This window comes from Bos indicus, chromosome 3 (assembly GCF_029378745.1).
Source record: "Bos indicus isolate NIAB-ARS_2022 breed Sahiwal x Tharparkar chromosome 3, NIAB-ARS_B.indTharparkar_mat_pri_1.0, whole genome shotgun sequence".
Classification (NCBI taxonomy): domain Eukaryota; kingdom Metazoa; phylum Chordata; class Mammalia; order Artiodactyla; family Bovidae; genus Bos; species Bos indicus.
This window is the reverse complement of record NC_091762.1, coordinates 75,327,435-75,352,280: the sequence shown is the minus strand read 5'-3', so window position 1 is coordinate 75,352,280 and position 24,846 is coordinate 75,327,435. Positions and strand designations below refer to the sequence as shown.

The window sequence follows — 24,846 nt, the reverse complement described above, 5'->3', positions numbered from 1 at the left end:
TGAGTTTTTTGAAGGACCTCCATACTTCTGGAGGGAGGTTGTTCAGGAGCTTTGAAAAACACTAATGTCCCGAACTCATTCCCAAAGAAACTGATTTCATTAGTCTGAATGTGAGCTGAGTGATAGGAATTTTTGAAACTCCCCAGGTGATTCTATTGTGTAGCTAAGGCTGAGAAGTAATACTTGAGATATTCTACAGCTCAACAATTTACCAGCTGAATAACATATTGTTATTAACACTATTTTGAAGCATACACAATTCATACATAACTTGTTGAATATTTTTAAAAGAAACTGAAATAAACTTTTTCTCTTTTGCAAATGTATAGGTGAAGTGTTAGTCACACAGTTATGTCCGACTCTTTGCGACCCCATGGACTATAGCCTGCCAGGCTCCTCTATCCGTGGAATTCTCCAAGCAAGAATACTGGAGTGGGTTGCATTTCCTTCTAAGGCAAAGCATATTTGTATATATAGAACACATAGACTCCAAAGCATAAATAGGAAAGAAAAACAGCCTGATGCTTCAAATGTTTCAAAATCCTTTCATATATTAACTGATTTCATCAACCAATAATGTGATGGATAGAGCAGTGCCTGTTTTATTGACTAGAAGCCTAAGATTTGAAGAAGCAGAGCTAGAATTAAAATCCAATTTCATGAGTGTACCACATTATGGCCAAACACAGGGGTCAAGAGTAAGCTCACACTGGAAGAATAAAAATATAAAAAACTACACTCTAGAGTTTCTGTCTGCCCCAGACAAGAAAGAGGATATACCTGCTAATGAACCTAATACATCAGGATGGCCAGAGCTGCAGAGCTGTCTCCTACCAGGAGTATACATTCAAACTAAAGTTTGTGCCTGAAAGAGGACTTGTAACATTACATTAGAATTATATTAGAATAAGCTCTATGAGTTATACAAAGCAGTTCCCATCCATCATATTCAAGGACAAAAAAAACAAAGCTCAGAAACCCTCCCTGAAGGAGATGCTGTAGTGTACCCCGGAAGAAATCACTTTTAATACTTAATAATATGTGGAACATATAATAATTCATGAAGCAATTGGCTAAGACATGATTTCAGACATTTCTTTAGATACTCTGATCAGCTGCCTGATGGGCTCACAGGATTTCCAAGTGAGGCTTTCATCTATCGGGACCAAGTAAAGAAAAAACCATTATTCTGAATGCTTAATAGTTTAATATAAGAAGAAAAACTTGGAAATATTTTGGGGTTTTATTTATGAATTTTTAAATTAAAAGGCAATAATTAAATAAAAATTATAGAAAACAGATATTAAGATGGTTTTAATGTATATTATTTACTCCAATGATTTCAGGGACATCCCATACCTCATCCTGTTCCACTTAAAATACAGCTATTAATTCCTATTTTCCTCATAGAATTTTATTCTTCAGTAACCACTCCAGTGTTCTTGCCTGGAGAATCCCAGGGACAGGGGAACCTGGTGGGCTGCCGTCTATGGAGTCTCACAGAGTCGGACACGACTGAAGTGACTTAGCAGCAGCAGCAGCAACGTTAGTACTGCAATTCTGAAATTACAAATCATAGTGCGACACAAATAATGTCTAACTCATCACAACCAATTCTACAAATTGACTTAAGAATTTTATGCAGTTATTATAGATAGTGGCATTCAGTAAACACTGTAGTAGGAATCAGAAGGCCTCTCTCAGTGTTCCACTAAGTATATGTATGGTCTTGGTTTCCGTAAGTGCAAAATGAAGGAAATGAAGTGAATAACCTTTTAAATTCATTTACATACTAAAAAAAATGAGTTTCTATTTTCTAGAAACATACAGAGTTGGCAATTTTTTTCCTGAAAATCTAGAAAATGCTACTAGAAGGATTTTATTCATCAATTTCTCTTTTTTAAAAAAATACTTTTATTTATTTATCTATTTTTGGCTGTGCTGGGTCTTCATTGCTGTGTGGGTTTTTCTCTAAGCTGTGAGGAGCAGGGGCTACTCTCCAGCTGCAGTGCGCAGGTTTCTCGTTGCAGTGGTTTCTCTTGCTGCAGAGCACAGGCTTCAGTAGTTGCTGCATGTGGGCTCAGTAGTTGTGGTTCCTGGGCTCTAGAGCAGGAGCTCAATAGTTGTGGTGCCCGGGCTTAATTTCTCTGAGACATGCAGTATCCTCCCGGATCAGGAATCAATGTCTCCTGAACTGGCAGTTGGATTCTTTATCCCTGAGCCACCAGGAAAGCCCCTATTCATCAATCTTTCTATTAGGATGTTTCTTCAAAAGAGTTAATGAGCAATTTAGTTGGACTTGCATCTCTAATTCACAACAGAAAAAAAAAATGAAAATAGAAGGATCAAAAATAGTCATTGTTCTTAAATATTTATATATTTTCTAATTATTATACTTTCTTGAGTCTATTACCTAGGCTTCTTAGAAATTCTGGAAATGCAGAGTTTTATGTAGATTTTATATAATTGTTTAGAATTCTTTATCACACAAGCCCTGTTATATAATAACCCATAATACCAGGTACTAAAAGTAAAAGTAGCAGCAAATTTAATTTCAAGCTTAATTTCAGTACCACGAAGCATTCTCTCTACTTCTGTCAAGTCCCATAGTCAGATCCCCATCATCATCTCTCAGCATGTGGCTTGACCTCTTTCTTTAAATTTCTTCACTTGGCTGTCACTATTCTACTGTTTTCCTCTTTCCACACTAACCTTTCCTTTTTTTTTCCATTAAGATGTTTCACTCAAGAGTGGGTTCTCTGACCCATATTTCTTTGTTCTTTTTTGGGGGTATAGTTGCTTTACAATGTTTCTTTTGACCATGCTAAATTTAAGAATCCTTGTAGCTCAGTCAGTAAAGAAACTGCCTGCAGTGCAGGAGACCTGGGCTTGATTCCTGGGTCAGGAAGAGCCCCTGGAAAAGGAAATGGCAATCCACTCTAGCATGCTTGCTTGGAGAATCCCATGGATAAAGGAGCCCTGGCAGGCTACAGTCCATGGGGTCACAAGAGTCAGACATGACTTAACGACTAAACCACCAAAGACAGAAGAGCCTGGTGCCCTACAGTCCATGGGACTGAAAAAGAGTCAGACACGACTTAACAACTAAACAACAAGTTTCAGAAATTCACTGGACATTCAGATTGAGATATCAACAAGTGGGTAACTGAATATAAACATCTGAAGTACAGAAAAGAGGCCAGGGCTAGAGATATGTAAAATTTGGAGTCATCCATCCTGGAACTGAATGAAACCATATAAGTGTGTGTTGTTGTTCAGTCACTCAGTTGTGTCTGACTCTGCAACCCCATGGACTGCAGCACTCCAGGCTTCCCTGTTCTTCACTATCTCCTGAAGTTTGCTGACTCTTGTCCGTTCAGTTGATGATGCCATCCAAGTGTGTATGGATACAAAAGAGAAGAGGGTCAAAGTCTGAGCACTGAATCACTCTATCATTTAAAGGTCATGAACAGAAGAGGAGCCAATCAAGAAAGAATGCCCAGTTTCTGCTGTACAGTGAAGGGCCTAGCCAGTCTTTTTTTATTTCTTTATTGGTAGAAAAATAGCTCAAGAGCTTCAAACCCTCTCAGACTTAAAACTAGCAAGATAGAGCAAGATTCTCTTTCCTGAAAATCCCAGTAGGCTTCTCATTCCTCCTATTTGATCAGGTTACCTGCCCATCCTATAATAAATGATATTTTTAGGAGATACAGTGCTTTGTTTTAGGTCTAGATAACATTATTCACTGAAAGCATAGAGACTAAAAATAGAGAAGTGAGTGGTTTTCAAAGAGAATTGGAGATGATAGCTGCCAGACAAAGAATGAATGGCTCTTGAGCAGCAAAAACAGCAGGTATCCACTGAAAGCTTCATAAATACACACTGCTAGCAAAGGGAATGGTCTCTAGAACAAAGCACAGTAAGCAAGTTAACTACAGCATCACCAGGTATCTTTCTGTAACGCAACTCTCTAATCTTGAATTACACCTCACACACATCCATGCATGTGCATGTACACACACATGTTGTTTATATATATAAACACACAAGGTGCAACAATTTCCTTTATTCTTGTTACTAGGCTTTAGAGCACTGCAAGACCAAATCAGATCACTGAATTCCAGAGATTATAGATTATGATTCACAGAGCCTCACTGCTACATAATAATCCATTTTGTCACTGGCTTCTCCATGACCCAGTATTTTAATTGGAACAAGATCAATATAAACCAGAATTACCAAGTAGTCAAATGATAGAAGCAGACTCCACAAGAAGCAAATGCACCATTTATTGCCAAACTGTTGCCAATATCTTAAGTCAGAAATTTCACTCATTGATATCAGTAACTTGATAGAAAATAGAAAAGCTGATTTTCACTAAATAAGCTATTTATTAGCCTCCTACATCTGACCTTTTGCTAGAACACCGCATTTCCTCTTGGCTAAACTTCTTTACTTTCAGACTGCTCCTTGAAGTATTCTCTGCTCTTACATTTCATGGCCCCTTTGGGCCTTACCAGACAGGTAGAACTCCTTATATGTGAGATGAGTACTGTCTCTGACATGCTTTATGGGATACAACAGCCGCAACACAATCTATTAACCATAGCATAGCATGCCCAAGAGGAGTCTGGCTTGAGATCAGAATGTATGGCTGTTTGTCACATTTATAAAACCACAGTGTCATCTTTATTATTTCTATTATTTAAAAAATATATTGAAGCAGTTCTTCATATACCTGGCACATATGAAATTTATTTTCCTTAGATTTTTAGTTCTTTCCAGATTGACAATATTATAAAATAGATATAGTCACTACAGGAGAATAGCTGAAAAGTGTTCTCAGCAGTTTACTTTGTAAATAAAATCTGTTGCATATGTTTCCTTTCAGTTTTTATAGTGGTCTGGAGAAAGCCGGAAGTGTGCATACCTTCCACATATTACATTGTAAAATATAAAATTTTCACATTAGAAAAATACAACCCCAATTTTAAATAATTTAATTGGAAATGCACAGATATACTGGAAAATATAAAGGTAAAATATGTAAGTCATGTTTAGTTCCTTTCTTCTCATTTTCTAATTAATGACAAATAACAAAAAAGGACTACTAGGTGAAATGGTATGTTTAATAAATTTCAAATATTCCTTCAAGCTACATCAAGCTGTTATATGTTCATGTTCATAGACAGTGAGCCATTTAAATACAAAACTATTCAAAATCGTAGTTTCTACCACCATATGATAACTAGTTTTAACAAATCTAGATCAACTAAAGGAAAAGTTTTAATTAAACGTATCTTTAAAATAAAACATAGAGTACTTATGATAATTGCAGTTACTCATCATTTAGAAACTGTTCATTAATGACTTCACCATAAAAATCACATTAGTGGATAGTTTTTTGTTCTTGTGCTGCATATAATAGTTAACCATTGTATTTACTATTAAAGAATATGACAGTGAATTAAGGATAATCTCATTAAATGGCCAGTTCCCATTTAATGAAACTTGATGGGAACAAATTGATGCAGTTCCCATCAACTCACGATATATGCTAATGAAGTCAAGAATAGGACTCAAGTTTGCCTTGAACTGTCTAAGAGGTAAGGATTAAATGTACCTTAAAAATAAAGATGTAGAGAACATTTTGGGCATTTGCATTTGCCCGTAAGCAAATTAATAGGCTAAGAAGTGTTGCTGGAGAAAACATTAAGCTGATGTTTCAAATCATCTTAAAGAACATTTCCAGTATGATGGAGGTTGTGGTTCAATAGCTAAGTGGTGTCCTGCTGCTGCTAAGTTGCTTCAGTCGTGTCTGACTTGTGTGACCCCATAGACGGCAGCCCACCAGGCTCCCCTGTCCCTGGGATTCTCCAGGCAAGAACACTGGAGTGGGTTGCCATTTCCCTCTCCAATGCATGAAAGTGAAAAGTGAAAGTGAAGTCGCTCAGTCAAGTCTGACTCTTTGCGACCCCATGGACTGCAGCCTATCAGGCTCCTCTGTCCATGGGATTTTCCAGGCAAGAGTACTGGAGTTGGGTACCACTGCCTTCTCCTACTCTTTCGCAACCCCATGGACTGTAGCCCGCCAGACTCCTCTGTCCATGGGATCTCCCAGGCAAGAATATTGGAGTGGGTTGCCATTTCCTTCTCCAGGGGATCTTCCCAAGCCAGGAATCAAACCTGCGTCACCTGCATTGCAGGCAGTCTCCTGCACTGAAGGCAGATTCTTCACCACTGAGCCACCAGGGAAGCCCTTCCAGTATGTATTTATATAAATACAAAATATATTCTAATGTATTTTTTAATTTTTTTTCTTAACTCTTTATTAACCTTTTGCCTGCTAATCTCTGGTAATACTTGCTTCATCCTAGTTTCAGTCCTTGTTCAGTACATTAAAGTTATAAAAGTTTTTTTCCCGTTATGTAATCAAATTATATGCTACCTCTGGGGTTCCCAAGTCTTTCATTCATCTGGGGTCACCCTGTCCCACTTCAGATGGAAAACTAGCATTTTCTCACAGACCCCCACACACATCCCCAGCTCTGAATCATCAAGAATTCCTAGGTTTTTTATAGTTTCTCTGGGGCAGTGGTCCTCAATCTTTTTGACACCAGGAACCGGTTTTGTGGAAGCCAGTTTTTCCATAGACAGGGTGGAGGGGGGGCAAGATGACTTAAGCATGATTTAAGTGCATTACTTTTATTGTGCTTCTTATTTCCATTATTATCGATCAGTTACACCTCAGATCATCAAGCATTAGATGCCGGAGGTTGGGGACCCCTGCTCTAGCTCAGTGTTGGCACTGATGTAGCTTCCACTGAATTCTTGATCTGCATCTTTGCATCAACTTTTATAATGGCTGTTAGCTTTACTACCTCCTTACCCCAAGCTGGACCTACTTCTAATGCCATCATTTCATTGGAAAGCATAGGGCTCTGAGGTTTAACAGATCTCATTTATGATATGGGGCTTCGGGAGGTAGCAGAGCACAGAATACTAGAATATTAAACTTTACAGTCCTAAATATTTACTGACTCTTCTCTATCACAAACAATTCCTCCATATTTTCTATCTCCTTCTTTTTTCAGTCTTTTCCTCTTTCTTTTAAGACCTGTTAACTGTCTCTTCAGGAGCTGCTGTCAAAACCCTGAACTGTTTTCAGAGTCTTTCTTTTCTCTTTTCTTTCGCCTTCACTCAAACTGTGGCTAAAACTTCACCCCTTTCTCAAATTAAAGCCCTGCTGTATCTAAACAATAGAATTATCTACCCAGGAGATGAATTGTTCCACTCTCCTAGAAAACAATAGCAACTAATTTAAATTACATAGCCATCTTTTCCCTTACTCTACATTTGCAAAATTTCTTTCACTTAGTCACACAGCTCTTTCTAATTAGTCAGAATATATGTGCATTTAAAGTAGATAGTTAAAATAATGCAATTGTTATTGTTAAAAGATTTTTAAGTTTTACAAACTGCTAATCAAAATTTAGTCCTGCACATAGTAATGAATGAACACTTACTCATGTCTGCTTGCTCAGGTAATTTTAAGTTAATTCCTATCATAGTTGATGCCTATAGAAACACTGTTGCTGAAGCTGAAACTCCAATACTTTGGCCACCTGATGTGAAGAGCCAACTGCCTGGAAAAGACCCTGATGCTGGGAAAGATTGAAAGCAAAAGGAGAAGGGGACAACAGAGGATGAGATGGTTAGACAGTATCACCAACACAATGGACATGAATTTGAGCAAACTCCAAGAGATAGTGGAGGACAGAAGAGCCTGATGTGCTGCAGTTCATTGGCCCACAAAGAGTCAGACATGACTTAGCAACTGAACATCACCACCAGAGAAATACTATTTTGTCAGAGTTTATACTGCCTTTTGTGTCCCAAGCTAACCCTGAGAACTTAAGTGAAATGTGAATCTTTTCTAGTAGGATACAATTATTTGAAGATATTTAGCTTTACATGTATTTGATTACTTTTTTTTATCTTTTTTTACATAGTTTTGTGTGAGAATAGAAAAGAATCCTGGCCTTGGATTTAGTATCAGTGGTGGAATTAGTGGACAAGGAAATCCATTTAAACCTTCTGACAAGGTAAGAAGTGAATTTCTTATTGACAATTTTAATTAGTAAAACACTGTACTGTATCAAAAAAGATTTTTAAAATTTTGCGATTTTACTGTGCTTTAATAAGCTAGCTAACTATGAAACCAGTTAGAAACTTTCTCAGCAAGGAGAAAAAAGAATTCCCTGCAGTGATTGACAAATCCTACGAATAAGAAGAAATAAATTTAAGTATCCTTTTGAAAAGGAAGTTCTTTGTTTTTTACTTTTTGTTCTGTTCACCATTGTATCTACACAGGTAATTTTTAACAATTTGTTTCCAAAAGTTGTAAATCACTTATTTGAGAAAATGTTTTCTCATAGTAACAGAATGAATAAATACTGATTCAATAGGAGGGCAGTAAATTGACATCTTTATATTTAATCCATCATATTTGTAAAGTATTTCACTGATAGGATTGTAGAACTAAAAGACCAGAGAAAAGAGATATCTTGTGAGAACATCAGTTAGCCATGGCAGAGGGATCGGGTCCTCCTCTCATGCTCACCCCCGTTTGCCAAACCATGGGTAAAGTTTCACCTCCTCCCCCGACTCTAACCTCAACCATTGCCAGATATCCACCATGCTGCTCGTGCTCACATTTGGCCTGTCTGATCCCACTGAAGAACACTTGACATTTTTATTAAAAAATGTACCCTGGGCTGCATAATCTGCCCTCTGCCATCAGTGTTTTAATACTCTCAGCTTCTTAAACAATTAGTAATTATAATTTGATGATATTGAAACTGTCTGCTTTTGACCTCATCAAATTTAACTGCATTAAGCGACATCATAAAACTTTGGGTGATGAAGAAAGACAGAAATTACATATAAGTAAAACCTCCACAGGGTCTTGACTTACTTCTGAATCACATGCTGGTGCAGACCTTTGCAATGTGCCACTCTTATAAAGGTAACCCACACATCAGTTTCTGATCAAAAAAACCTATTTCTGAAAAAAGGTGTATGCCCCTACTCTGGAGATTTCCATAGCCTTTAATCCCTTATTTTCCTCCACTTCTCCCACTCTTTTTGTTTCCTACCATCCATTATGCCCTTCTTCTTTTTCTTTTTGAAGAAGAAGAAGAGTTTGGACCAAGAGGAAGAATTATTCTTACTGTACATATTATATTAGGATGGAAGGGAAAGAAATCCCCAGTGTCCATAAACAAGAATTTCTTTGATTGAGTGATTGGAACAGATATTCCCATATAAGGAATGTGTATCAAGCAGCCCTATATAAAAGGGGAATTCCAGTTTAAAATGTTTGTGTATAAATAACTGCTGCATTTCCTTTTTGAAATGATGTTGAAGATAATCATTGATTAAGTAGAATTTAAATATTTGTGACTTAGTAGGACCAAGTGTTTACTGAATTTTAATAAGTTATTAATGTATCTTAAGACAAAAAGCATGAAAATGCAAAATCATGAGAAACATATGATATTTTTAAAAGCCTCAAATCGCTGTCTGATTCATCTTGGCCTCTCTTTTTCTCTCTGGTTTTACGTCTCCTCCATAAGCTCTTTCAATGAAAAGTTAACAACCTTATCATTCATAAGACAGTTTAAATTCAAAATTCATTTTCCTCTCCTTTCTCACCAGCATGTACACTTTTCCACCATATTTTTGGAAAGCACAGGGTACTAGATATTTTTCAATTAGTGAAGTCACTCAGTCGTGTCCAACTCTTGGCAACTCAATGGACTGTAGCCCACCAGGTTCCTCCGTCCATGGGATTCTCCAGGCAAGAATACTGGAGTGGGTTGCCATTTCCTTCTCCAGGGGATCTTCCTGACCCAGGGATCAAACCCAGGTCTCCTTCATTGCAGGCAGACGCTTTAACCTCTGAGCCACCAGGGAAGCCTTGTCAGAATGCTGTTACTGTTTTGCTTTTATTTTCAACTGAAGGGGACAGTAGATGTGAGGCTTTCAAATCATTGCCTGTGATTCTTCCTCTATGAGGAAATATGAACACTTTGTAACTATTAATTTAATTTCTCATTTATAATATTTTAATAACTCTAGTGAGACTGAATTATTTCTATGATCTAATATAATCTATCCATTGAAAGATTTCCCCTCAAAAGCACTTTCTTTGCCTGATTACTTTCTAAAACATTTAAAATCTGAAAAGTCTCCATTACTGCAAATTGATCAGATTAATTAAAAATTAATTAATTTTAATTTCTTCTGTAGTTCCAAATCTACAGAAGATTCTCAGATTGCTTTCAATTTATTGACCACATCAATCATATGGTAAATACTCAGTAAAAAGTGTTGAGGAGATCTAAAGACACTAGCTCTGGACAATTTCTATAAGAGTTTAATCCTCTCACAAGGAAAGGGATTAATCTCAAAGAAATTCAGTTGCATTTCTTTATCCCCCATGCTCCATTCCTGTAGTGGTTGCATAAAATTTAGTGTACAACCCAGTGCCTAAAACCTAAAAGTATCAAACAGCAACAAAATGAATATCAAGCTTAAAAATACTCTTCTTGAGAGGTTCCTGGAGCTCCAGTGGTTAGGACTTGGCACTTTCACTGCTGTGGCCCTGGGTTCAATTTCTGGGCAGGGCAATAAGATCCCACAAGCCATGTGGCACAGACAAAATAAAACTCTTCTCTCCAATGTTGAAGAACAAGTTTTATCATAAACTGGTTAATTTACAGCTGTGAGGAGAGGTGAAGAGAACCAAATTCAACCAATGTTTTAAGTCAGCAGATAGTAACCGGATCAGAGGTTGATGCTTTCTTTATAAGGAGTTCTAGTAAAGTTAGGAAAAAGCTTAAACTTTAATATAATATATATACCCTCTTCCAATAAGAGCTTCCCTAGTGTCTCAGGGATAAAGAAAACACGTGCTAATGCAGGAGACATAAGAGATGTGGGTTCAATCTCTGGGTTGGGAAGATCCCCTGGAGAAGGAAATGGCAACCCACTCCAGTATTCTTGCCTGAAAAAGCCCATGGACAGAGGAGCTTGGCGGGCTACAGTCCATGCAGTCACAAAGAGTCGGACACAACTTAGTGACTGAAAAACAACTCTTTTAATAAACAGGTCATGGATTTAAAATGGTCTTTCAAGCACACTGTAGAATTTTACTTACTATTTATGAATGTTCAAGTGTTTTATAATGTCACTCAAAATTCTAAGTATCCAAGATATCTGAATGTCTGACAGTCATTGAAGACTTTCTGTACTAAAGCAGCCAATGGAATTGTTCCATTCTCTTTATTACAATTACTAGGAACCACTGTTTCAGCCAAATGCCAATGACCAAAGTGAAATAGCACCAAACTGATTACATGGTATACAGCCAGGTAGGAAAAGCATGAAGTAGTCATCCAAAGGGCTGAGAGGATGGACCTGGGGCGAAAGTGAGTTGTGTTGTTCAGTCTGTCAGAAGTTCCAATTTAGATTCTGTTCCAATTTAGATATTGCATAAAAACTCTTGCTACAGCTCAAAAGTTAACTGAGGTTTTAGAGAGAATTGAGGATCAAGCCAGATATGAAGACTGTATTGTACCAGACTTTGAGAGCTGAGAACAGCATCTGGTCTTGCGAATATAACTCCTCTCAAAGACCTCAAGGTAGTCTAAATCAACCATGGTGTCCATGGATTAAACGGATGGAGCATGATTAGTCCTATAGTTCATATCATTGTTAGAACAGTGGTGAACAGAACAACTACTCACAGTTGAACAACCCACCTCACTCATCATGGAGTTCATTATTTTAGGTTCACTGCCAGGTGAAAGCTGCTTTTACATACTTGAAAAGAGAAAACTGTAGAAAACCAGATAAAAATGACCTTATGTAATGCTTGCCTTTGCCCTCCCAGTGAGGTGGATGGAGCCATTATCTGATTTATTCTTATAGAGGAGCACTGCTATCAAGATGGCAAGATACTCCACAGAGATAAAAGATTTTGATGTAACAAATCTGATAATAATAATAAAAGTATATAGACTTTTATTGAGTATCTATAATGTGTTAGTCACTATATTTGGCTCTTTAAATACATGAACTGATCTGATCTTCATAACAACTTGTGTTAGTTGAATATTATTATTCCTCATTTTGTGGAATGGCCCAGAGGGGTTAATTAAGTTGCCCAGGGTCATTTAGCTGATCTGTAGCAGAGAAGATTGGAACCCAGGTTGATCTGATTCCAAATCCTTTTCTCTTAATAAGCCCTGTGATTCACACCTCTATCTGCAAATACCACTTAGCAGAAGAGCCACATGACAAATTTATACCCTGTAGAGTTGAGACTAATATAGTAATCTAATATTGAAGGTGTTACAGAACACTCTAATTAGTTATAGCCTAGATATTTGCGTCAACAAATCCTCGAAAGTCAGCATATTTTCTCTATTGAACTTAGATAATTAGAAACATGTGTACAGCATACAGTACACATTGGATTGCTAAATATTTGTATAACTTTTGGACTAAGGTATTATTACAGTGGAGATTGTGCCAATGGAACAAACCACAATAATCTTTCTCTATTTAAGTGTTCATAAAATAATAAATCATGATTGCAAAATTTAAGATACCAATACAGTTTCCATGAGATATTGTTGGGAAGAGATTGGATTAATGGATGATTGATATCGTGTTGTGTGACTTCATAAGGCAGTTCAAGACTCCGAAAATAAATTTTTAATGTTGCATTCACATAGCTCCTCATCAAAGGACTGATATCCCTCCTTGCTTCATTTGAGGATGGACTAAGAAGCTTCTGGATTTTAAAGATATTAAAGGAGATGACAGCCCCTTTCTCTATATGCTGTAAAAGCATAGCACTGAATAATCCCATGAACAATTACCTAGAAACAGGATCAAATGGAAGCTACATTATGCATAACCTCAAATTACATGATAGCAGGAACTACCCATACTAGGATATTGAGACCAAAGAATCACTTATTCTCCACAGTTTTATCATAAACACTTATGCTCAGCAGATGCCGGAGACCTTACTTATATTTCCATGAATTTGGACAATCTGCATGTAGACAGAAGTGATAGAAGAAACAATTCATGTTCTTTCTTAAATGCCTTAATTTGCCCATGGTTTAGGTAAAATCCCAAGCCAAAGAAGAATATTAGAGGCATGTCAACTGTAAGATTCTATAATCACCAATAAACTCTAAAGTTCTGGAATTTCAGAATAAATTACTGCACTTAATTGGACATAAATTTTAAAAGATCAATTCCAAATGCCAAACGGCCTGCAACTGGATATAGGTCCCTCCTATTTACACACCACCTTCCAGCCTAGAAAAAAACTGTATGGAGATGGGCACTGCATCAAATAAAAGTTTTTTATATGATTAATATTAAGAAGAGAAGAAAAGTTAGTTGTGCAAATCCAAAACATTTCCTTAATACCTTTACTGGGGATAATAATACTCAGAGGCATGCTTGGCAGTAGCAAGTTCGAAAACATACAAGAAAATTTTCCAGGTTTGTTCAGTCTCATGACACTGGTGGATCACAAACAAAAAGTTACAAAGATCTGTTCTTGACTTATGAAAAAAGTACGTATCATAAACCTATTTACTGTCACGTGTTCTCCATGGATATAAAAATCAAGAATAGCAAACACATTTATCTAGAACTCCACACAGCATATGATTTATATTTACTACATAAATATTAAACTACATGCAATATTTCCTTAATTTTTTATAATCCCTAAAGATGATTTATATATTTCTAAATTAATTTTATAATATAACTTATATGTCTGTTCCATCCTTAATTCTACTTTGAGTGATTATGTAATGCAAAGTAATGTGGAGAACCTATTAATTATGTGAAAATAACATTCAGGAGCAAGAAACAGATAAAATATAAATATGTGTAATTTTTATACAAAGCTGAATTTTTAAAAACAAATAACAAGCATAAATTATTGCACTACTTGGTTATTCCAGCTGCATCTTAGTCACATTGCAGTTTGAGGTTTAGAATACCATTTGGTTGTTTAAAGACATTAAAAGCAAGAATTTTTTTTTAATAAAAATGCATTTTTGCCTATTTTGTTCTTTGTCTTATATGTTGAAAAGACCCTAAATCTATTCAGAAATATTAATAGAAATGCAGTCTTCGCAATCTCCTTTTAATAGGATTCTACAAGTATGATCACCTATATGAGGTCTTTTAAGAAGGCTCCAAGGCTTCTCTGGTGGCTCAGACAGTAAAGAATCTGTCTGCAATGCGGGAGACCTGAGTTTGATCCCTGGGTCAGGAAGATCCCCTGGAGGAGGAAATGGCAACCCACTCTAGTATTCTTGCCTGGAGAATTCCATGGAGAGAGGAGTCTGGTGGGCTACAGCCCACAGGGTCTCAAAGAGTTGGACACAACTGGGTGACTAGCACTCACTCAAGAAGTTGTGGCAGTGTCCTTTAGCCAATTCGATGATTTTAATATCAAGACATTATATTATAAAGAAGAGATATAAGATTTTAGCTTGCAAAGGGATGTAATAAAATATAACAACACAGACATGATTCTTTAAGAAAATATCATTCTATTTTACATATGAAAAAATAAGGTGATTTAAAAGAACCATTTCAAATAAGAACATTGATTGGGACATTTTAATTCAACGGTATATTTAGAAAAACACTTGCATTGAGATTGCTATCACTTTGTGATATATTTTAACAATCAGTAAAATATTTTTCAATAAAATTGAAGTCCAAGTACATAACCAGTTATATTAGTTGCTAGAGTTAAATGTTATCTATGTTTTGTCTGCTGCATAATGTCAGCTATTTAGCATGGAACAAAATATGCTCAGTAAGGAGGCAGAAATGGTATGGGAAAGGACTTGAGACTTTTTAAGTTTGTTTCAATTTTTGGAAAAACATCAGAGACTTTTCAATCAAAATATGAAAATACTTAAAATTAGTTCATAAATAATATCTTATGTAATAACTAATAAGAATTAACAGGTCCATCAATTAGAGAAAGCTTATTACTGAGGGTCCAAAAGATCTTTGAGAAATGTGTGAAATCTTTCATATTCCATTTATAAATTTACACCACAAGTTGTAAATGGTATTCCAGCAACTCCGATAGTATTTCTAATTTCTGCTTGAAGATGTTATAACTAACTAGAATCTTGAAAATATTATGAAGTCAGATTAATAGAAATAAAATAAAAACAAAGTAAAAAGTAATCTTCCATGTCTCTTCCTGTAGCACTATTGTTTAACTTTTAAAAATTTACCCATCTAACATTTGAGATGTATCTCAATAGCATGTATTTAATAACAGTATTATCCATTTTTCCTCCAATCCACCTCCAAAGTTGCTATATGCATGGGAGCCTGATACTGGCTTCCAAAGAATCACTAGTAAGCAAAATATAGAATCTGCATATACCTTCCAGGCAAGGAGATACTGTAGAGCTTTAATTTTTGTAGTTTATATTTTTCTAAAATCAGATCCTCAAGATGCAGAACCAGAGATGGAGATTTTTGTGCAAGTTAATTGAAGAATTGCTGTTAGGTGAAATCTATATGAGAATGAGGGATGCAGTAGGGCAGGTGAAGAAACTGGGCAAAGATATGGATTTAGTGGAAATTTTAATTAAATTTTAAAAATTGAATTTAAAAAATAGGGTACCACAGAGTTGTCTCACCCTAAGGAAGGAAACAGCCTTTTGTACCCTAGTATCAGTCATTGAGGGCTTCATAAGTAGCTCAGTGGTAAAGAATCTGCCTGCCAATGCAAGAGATGTGGGTTTGATCTCTGGATCGGGAAGATCCCTGGGTTGGGAGGAGGAAATGGCAACCCACTCCAGTATTCTTGCCTGGGAAATCCTATGGACAGAGGAGCCTGGCAGGCTACGGTCCATGGGGTCGCAAAAGAGCCAAACACAACTTAGCGACTAAACAGCATCATCAGTCATTGACTACGTGGGAAGGAGCATGACCTACCCAGCATTTCTCAGTAAGGAAGCTCCAGGCTGAGGGTAATTTTCAAAAGAAGTGTTAGATGTGAGCTATCAGCAGCATCTGCAGAGTGAGAGCACCAACCTTATCAAGGACATCTGGGCAGGTCCCCAAAAGTGTCCATTATACCATTATGAAAATAATGGATGTTTTTCATCTTTCAAACTGAAAGTACTTCAGTACCAGTAATTCTGATATGCTTTAATCTATGAGAATTACTTCCCTAGAGCCTGAGTGCTTTCAACCATGGCATCTGAGAGGGATTGCCAAAGCAACTTGATACTTCAGTATGGATCCTGAAATTTGTTGTGTTGTATTTTTTCAACAAGACCCATTAAATCTGCTTTTAAATCCTTGTAATTTTTCAGATTAATCTTTAAAAAAAAAAAAAGACTGCTATATCCCACAAATATAGTCTTAGACTCTCCTAGAGATAGTAATCACTAATTGAACCAAATCTCTTCTGTTCTTTGATAGCTAAAGAAAGTGGTTCACAAAATAATACACAAGGAGCAGGGAAATTTGGTGTGAGCACACTTAGGTGGGAAAAAAAAATCAGGTAGAAATAGGTATGATCAAAGAAATCTAAAACAACTAAAAAGAAAACACAAGTAACTGCAAAACACTTATCGTGTCATTTTTCTCTTTTGGGTGTGTAAAGAAAATCATGAGAAAACAGAGTTGATTCTTAAGTTCTGTAAGTTCCAACTTAAGTTTTCCCTAAGATCTTTTGAATGAGTTGAAAGAAAGCCATAAAGAGATGATTATAGATTTCCAGACACCAAGTTGACCTGAAGGTCCCAGAACTCTGCTGGAAAGTTGGACTACTAGATCAGAATTTTTAGATTGTGTTATTTTAAAATGTATATATATAAATACATGTATATATATATATACACATACACACACATATATGTAAGTATCTATATTTTCAAAATATATATTATGAGGTTTGGGGGTTTATTTCTTTTGTTTTTTGCCTGTGGTGGGTCTTCATTACTACACACGGGCTTTTCTCTAGTTGCTGCAAGCGGGGGCTACTCTCTAGCTGCAGTGCTCAGGATTCTCATTGCAGTAGCTTCTCTTATGGCAGAGCACAGGCTCTAGGCATGTGGGCTTCAGTGGTTGCATAGCGTGGGCTCAGCAGTTGCGTCTCACAGGCTTAGTTGCTCCGCGGCATGTGGGATCTTCCCAGACCAGGAATCAAACCAGTGTCCCTTCCATTGAAAGGTGGATTCTTGACCACTGGACTACCAGAGAAGCCCCCAAAATACATAAATTGTTAATAAATCCACAGTTACATTAAGCAGTGAGCACGTAATAACAGTTTAGGATTATTGCATAAGGTACAAAATTACAAGTAAGATTTTATTTGTCTATTATCTTTATAATATAATTAGCATAGCTATACATGGTCTTAGTAACCAATTCTATTTTTAAATATAAAGGAGTAGAAATTATTTCCTATATTTGAAACCGACTGGGTCAAACCCCATCACCATAGACAAACCACATTCCAATAACAAGGCACTATCATTTAACCTCCAATGACATTTACTAATAGAAAATAGGAAGTGTTGGACTATACATTAAAATGGTTAAAGAAGAATCATATCTTAAATTTGTGTTTCTCTTTGTTTATTGAGCTATACCAAGATTTATTTTTTATTGAGAGAAAAATCATATATTCGTCCTGTCCTCTGCTTTTTAAAAAATGGTTTCTACCTCGACTTTGAATGACTAATTTAGTAGGATACCTCCACTAAGGTACAAGATTTGCTTATTCCTATACTGCAAGATGGAGAAGGCAATGGCACCCCACTCCAGTACTCTTGGTTGGAAAATCCCATGGACGGAGGAGCCTGGTAGGCTGCAGTCCATGGGGTCGCTAAGAGTCAGAAGGACTGAGCAACTTCACTTTCACCTTTCACTTTCATGCATTGGAGAAGGAAATACCAACCCACTCCGGTGTTCTTGCCTGGAGAATCCCAGGGATGGCTGAGCCTGGCGGGCTGCCATCTATGGGGTCGCACAGAGTCGGACATGACTGAAGCGACCTAGCAGCAGCATACTGCAAGAAAACCCTGTAGTATACTGGGTTTTGTATAACTTGCACACACCAGCTGGGAGCAGCTTCAGTTCTCTGAAGGTGTCCATCTCTGAGACACAATGTGAGGGTCACCAAAGAGACAAACAATTGAGAGCCACTTTCACTTAGGTATCTTCTACTGATTGTGAACTAGGGCATTCTCAGTGCTTTTACTCTGGACAACACAGTCATCCTTTTAAATCATAATTAACTTAAAAATATACAACAAAATTCTAACCAATAGGTTTAAACTTTGAATTTTTAAAAAGTAAACACATATTACTTACAATCTTCAAAATTCACACATTCATTATTTTTACATGATCTTTATTACCAGGATAACTTGAAATAGAAAGGCTCTTAAGCATTTGTTGTATATTTTTAAATGCTTTTTATCTTTCATGGTTTACATACTTTTTGCAAACCAGCTAAGCTTTTCCTGGAGAAGGAAATAGCAACCCATTCCAGTATTTCTGCCTGGAAAATTCCATGGACAGAGGAGCCTAGCAGGCTACAGTCCATGGGGTTGCAGAGTCGGGCACAACTGAGCACACACTGCCCAGTCAGTCTTTTCCTTTATATTAAAGTATCCAATTACATTGATAATTCAGTTGTGACTTGAGTTGTATCTTTCAGGAATGTTGAAGTTTTGTACATATTTTATAATTACTAAAACTGGTGTTTTCTTTCCATAAAATTAATAAATACAATCATAATACAGTCTTAGTCTCAGATGTGTACAACTGCAGTCTTTTTACTTTAACTTAAACCTCAGAAAAATTATACAGGTAATAAATGAAAACACTGTCACTATAAAAATTAAATAATATAGAAATATAGAGACTAAAAAGTAATTTTTTTTAAAAAAAGAAGCTTCCTTTTCTCTCTGCCTCACACTGCCGATGCACTTTGTCAGTCAGTGTATCAGAAATCCACAACTGTAGAGCCTACGAGACATTTGTCACTGGCCTTTTGACCTCCTGATTTCACTGCCAGCTCTAAGCAACACTCCAGCATGGTCTACTCTACATAAAGCCATATTTTATCTAAAAGAATCATAGTTTGACTGAATGTAGCTCACAAGAGAACAATTTTTCACTTTAGAAACCTTATTTTAGCATAAGTGACAAAAAAGACTTTAGTGAATTTTTCACTTCTCAATCCATTATTTTGAAATGGTATAATGTCAAAAAATTTGACAATTGAAGGGGCTTTGGGGAAGCTCGCAGGGATGATAATCAGAAAGCTGATTATTGATACTATTTTAGGAATAACGAAGAAGGAGAATCCACAGCCACCTACAGTTACTCACTCTTGGTTTTAATTGCTTCTACTATTTTATGCTATATATAAAGCTGAGAAGAAAAGCCAGTAGGAGCTCTGACAGAATCAGTAAATTGTATGAAACTCAGTGACCCAACTATTCACCGCAAGTTAAGGTCTCATATTAAATACAGGCTTTAAAGTTTAAAGAAGTCATAAAATAAAAGAAATGGAAAATATTTCACCTGTTTTTCCCAAATAGGCAAGAAATCTGGAAAAACAGTATGTAAAAGAGTGTGATCTCTTAAAAGAAAATGTGAAAATCAAATGAAAGAAGATTCTTTTTTTAAGCTTAAGAATTTTACCAAGAAATAAACAGAAATAAAAAGATAGTTTAGGTCACAATAGAGAGACTCCCAGAGATTTTTAATTTTTAGGTAATAATTGGAATACTGTAACAATCAATTAAAGAAAAATTACAATTATAATTCCTACAGGAATACCTCCAGGATATTAAAGTTTGGTTCCAGACCACTGCAATACAATGAATATTGCAATGAAGCAAGCCCCACAGAATTTTTGGTTTCCAAATACCGTTAAAAGTTACATTTATACTATAATGTATTCTTTTAAGTGTGCAATAGCATTATGTCTAAAAATAATATAGATGCCTTAATTCAAAAATACTTTATTGCCAGGGGATTCCCTGGTGGCTCAGATGGTAAAAACACTTTATTGCCTTTTTTTTATAGTGAGTGAAGAAATGGAATGGGAGGTTGGAGTTAGCAGATGCAAGCTTTTATGTATAGAATGGATAAACAAGGTCCTGCTGTGTAGCACAGGGAACTATATTCAATATCTCATGATAAACCATAATGCAAAAGCATATTTTAAAAAAAAGAGTATCTAAGTCTTCAATGAGTAACATCAATGATCACTGATCACAGACTACAAACAGAATAAAATATTGCGAGACTTACCAAAATGTGACACAGAAACATTGAAGTAAGCAGATGCTGTTGGAGAAATGGCACCAACAGACTTGCTTAACAGAAAGTTGCCACAAACCTTCAATTTGTTTAAAAAAATGCAGTATCTGCAAAGTACAGTAAAGTGAAGTACAGTAAAACAAGGTATGCCCATATAAAGTCGGCAAAGCCAAACATAATTTTAACTCTTATATTCAGATTCCCCAAAAGAGAATACTGCATGATAATCAGCATCAAACTATTTAAAAAATTCAATTTTTTAGTAGCCAATTTGTCATTTCTAACAGGAATCGCAGATAAAAGGAAATAAGCTTTTGGGCTGCTATTATCAAGTCATAAGGGCAGTATCTTGAAAACTGTATATCTATATACATTTTTCTTTTTGACTACTAAATAAATCTTTACAGTGACATAAAAGAATGATGAAAATGTATTTTTTCTGTTAGGATTGCTCCATTATATTGTTACTATCTATAATCACATAACCAGTTTCTATGGGTTTTAATAGTCCCCTGTTGCACCAATGGATTATTAATAAATATGTGATTTTTATTTTAATATTTCTTTATATAAAAGTTCATGAAAGACAGTTTTGAATTTCTTTAAAATCTGTGGATAAGATTTTTGTGATGTTTTTAGAGAACTTTGATCAGTTGTATAATTTGTAATCTCTGTCTTTTGAGGCTCAATTATTTTAGGTTTCTAAAGCAACTTTCTTTCTGTTCATTATTTATGGATTTCATATTCATTGTTTTGTCAGCTAAAGTTCAGTCATACACTAGAGCATCATATTCAGCTGCCAATGCCCTCTTATTTTTTTTTCTTTCCTTTCCTTCCCTCTCTTCTCTTTCTCTCTCCTCTTCTTTAGTTTCTAATGATCACTGGATAAATCTCTTCTCTTGCTGCATACAAAGTCTTCAATTATTAAGCTAGGAAACTGTTCAGAGCTCAAGATTTGACTTTCAGCAATTAACCTTACAATATTTTTTTTCACACTTTTGACTCTTAAAGTAAAATTATTGATAATATCTTTATTTTTGATATGTCAAGTGGTCTAATAATCACAGGGATTAAGTAAACACAGTCTACTGTGTATTTGTCATGCTGCTCCTTTGAGCCATATCATAGCTTAATATTAATATTGCCCAATTTATGAAAAAAAAATTTGCCAATATTTGACCCCCAAAAAAGTTGCACTTTACAAGCTACTGAATCAATGGCTATGTTTACTATTTCTATGAGTCATTTTTTTCCTCCAGAAACACTGTCTGAACTTTTATAGTTATATGAAAGCATAAAATATCATATTTTATAATATATAACCAATATGTTCTAAATTATAATTGCTATAGTATGCAATTTTTATCTGACGTATGGCCTTCCTAGAAACCAATTTCTTAGCATCAGCTACAGCCAAGTTTTTTTCAGAATTTTAAAGAAAAGCATATTTCACAAACTGATGTTGCAGTTCCCTTAAGACAAGTTCTATTTTGGTGTCTACATTTACAATAGCTGAGACTGTCACAGTCATTCACCTTCATCATTAAACGGTCATATAAAGTTCCTTTCTCCTCTAAAGTTAGAATGTTAAATGTTAGCCTTGTAGACTCACTTCCTGAGTCCTTCAGGGTTTATGTCCAGTGGTGTGCAGGCTAGGTAACCAATAAGACAAGGTCAGATCTTAACACTATGAAAAACCTTCCATACCCATCTTTTTTCAAAATCACTTGTGAAAAGCAAAACTTTTAAAAAGCCCATTATGGGTACTTTTGGAAAAACCATTTATAAACTTATATGAAAACTGGTTCAAAAACTGGGGTAGGAATATGAAATTGCAACAGGTCGTGCTGGCGGGGTTCCTCTGTGATCCCTGAGTCCATTGGATCTGTGTCTGTCTCAAGCACACTTAGATATTGGTGTTTGATAGGAGAAAAGACTTATTTGGACAGGACTGCGAGAAGGCAATGGCACCCCACTCCAGTACTCTTGCCTGGAAAATCCCATGGACGGAGGGAGGAGCCTGGTAGGCTGCAGTCCATGGGGTCGCTAAGAGTCGGACAAGACTGAGCGACTTCACTTTCACTTTTCACTTTCCTGTATTGGAGAAGGAAATGGCAACCCACTCCAGTGTTCTTGCCTGGAGAATCCCAGGGACGGGGGAGCCTGGTGGGCTGCCGTCTATGGGGTCGCACAGAGTCGGACACGACTGAAGCGACAGCAGCAGCAGCAGCAGTGGCGATACTGTTGCTCTGCTGCAAGATGCCCTCTAGAGGTGGTACTGAGGGAAAACCACTGTGCTGCTGAGGCACTAAAGAACATGAGCTGAACATGAGGTGCAAAATATTAGAAAAACACACTCAGATAAGCCATTAGCCAATAACTAGACTCGGCCACTGTTGCAGATCTGATGCTCTATTGACTTGGAGCGGCCAAAGGAGATAACCTCTAAATGTTCTTAAGGACCATCAGAAAACCCTCTTGTTGGGACCTATGTCCACTATTAAGAGTAAAACAATAGTTGGAGCCATTATCGCTGAGAGCCACCACGAGGAAACCACAGATGATATAGGAAAGACTTTCCAGCCCTCTTGCCATCCCCTTCCCTAAATAAAGATGGCACTCAGTATAGGGTCAGTAAAAGTTGTTATATTCCCTCTTATCAGTTGGGAATTTGAGGGAAAGATAACAAATGTCTTTCAGTACACTCCAAGACTAAGAGTAAAGAAGAATTTCCTGTCAGTAAATCTAGTACAGTTGGGAGACTCAGAAGTCTCTTAAAGTGGGCTTTGCTGGATAAAAAGACACTGGACTGTAGCTCAGTCTTCAAATTTTCAATAATTATAACAACATTTATTGACCCCATACTGAATGCCGTCCACTACTTTAAGTATTTTATATGTATTCACTCAATCTAGTAACTATGAGGTATAAACCACTATTACAGGCTTCCTTGGTGGCCCAGAGAGTAAAGAATCTGCCTGCAATGCAGGAGACCCGGGATTCCTGGCTTGGGAAAATCCCCTGGAGAAAGGAATGGCTACCCACTCCAGTGTTCTTGCCTGGAGAATTCCATGGACAGAGGAGCCTGGCCAGCAATGGGTCGCAAAGAGTTGTACACAACTGAACACACACACCTGCAGCCAACACCTTTGTTGCAGCCCACTGAGAACTGAGTTAAATGTCTAACTTGAAGAACTGTCAGATAATAAATTTGTGATGTTTTAAGCCACTAAGCTTGTGATAACTTATTATAATAGCAGCAAAAATACCTAATACACACTACTCATTGAAAAACAGTTACTGAGATATTTTCCTTATTTGGGCAAAATAGATTTGCTATAGGTATATAGCAAATAGGCGTATAGCTATAGGTATATAGACTTAGGTTTATAGGTTGTTTCACTAGTTTGGAGGTATTGCATGATAGTCTGATCCACATTTAGCACTCTGCTAAGCATTAAAAGAAATAAATATTTTAAGATCTTGTCCAAAGAACTATAAAATTGGTCATATGCCATGATTTGGATCTTTGATACATACAAGATACATACAAGTGCTTACTGCACTTGGAATTTAGGAGATGGCTCTTTACCAATCAGTGGGAAGTTATTGCTCTAATTTTAAGAATACAAATAGTTTGGTGATTCTTCACCGATATCTGTCAGTGTCAAAGTATTCTTTGAAATCTCAGAACATAATGAATTTGTTGAAAGGGTGACACACTGCTACAAAGAACTTTTTCAAAACAGTGTCAAAGTTTTCATATTTCTCATCTATATTCATCATAATAGAGACCATAAAATGAGCTCAGAATTATTTGCTCTCTTTCATATGACAGTGTTTATATACGTAAATACAGTGGAAAATCAGGGCACTGGCCTTTCCAAGCAGTCTTTGGGGAAACATTCCACCTCCAAAAATAATGAATGCTGCACACCATTATCAAACATGACACTCATTGCTATCTGTTTTGACTAATGAGGCAATATGCAGGCTGATAGGATATATGTATATACAGAAAAAAGGAAACTATATCAATAACAGTAGCAATTTCATAGTTGGTAAAAAAAAATTAATTGAAAAGAACTATTAAAGCTTTAGAAAACAGCAATAAATACTTAGGAAGACTCAGGCCACCATAAAAGTAAGCTTCAAAGCAAGTCTTCAGAACAGTGGCTGAGTTCTGCAGAGCTTTGTGATGAATGAAATTAAACTTACCACAGACATGACATTTGTATTCTTCTGGCAGTCCGGTTGTAGGGTATTGCTGGTTCCTCCCAGCATTGCAGATATGATGGTCACAATTCTGCTTCTACGGTCTGGATTCACACAAACATTATTAAAACCGTTCCTGTACAATGAGCTGGAAAAAGGCAATCAAAATTAACTAGGGAGCAAAGACTTTGACTG

At 36.3% G+C, this 24,846-nt stretch overlaps 1 protein-coding gene across 7 annotated transcripts in view; it reads left to right on the top strand.

The window, feature by feature from the left end:
* The window catches only part of LRRC7 (leucine rich repeat containing 7), a 631,844-nt gene that overhangs the window by 564,995 nt on the left and 42,003 nt on the right, over nt 1-24,846 (top strand). For all 7 annotated transcript variants that reach the window (XM_070786332.1, XM_070786329.1, XM_070786328.1 and 4 more), the window contains one exon: nt 8,013-8,105. In XM_070786332.1, coding sequence (XP_070642433.1) covers nt 8,013-8,105 — 93 coding nt within the window. The remainder of the gene's footprint in view (nt 1-8,012; nt 8,106-24,846) is intronic.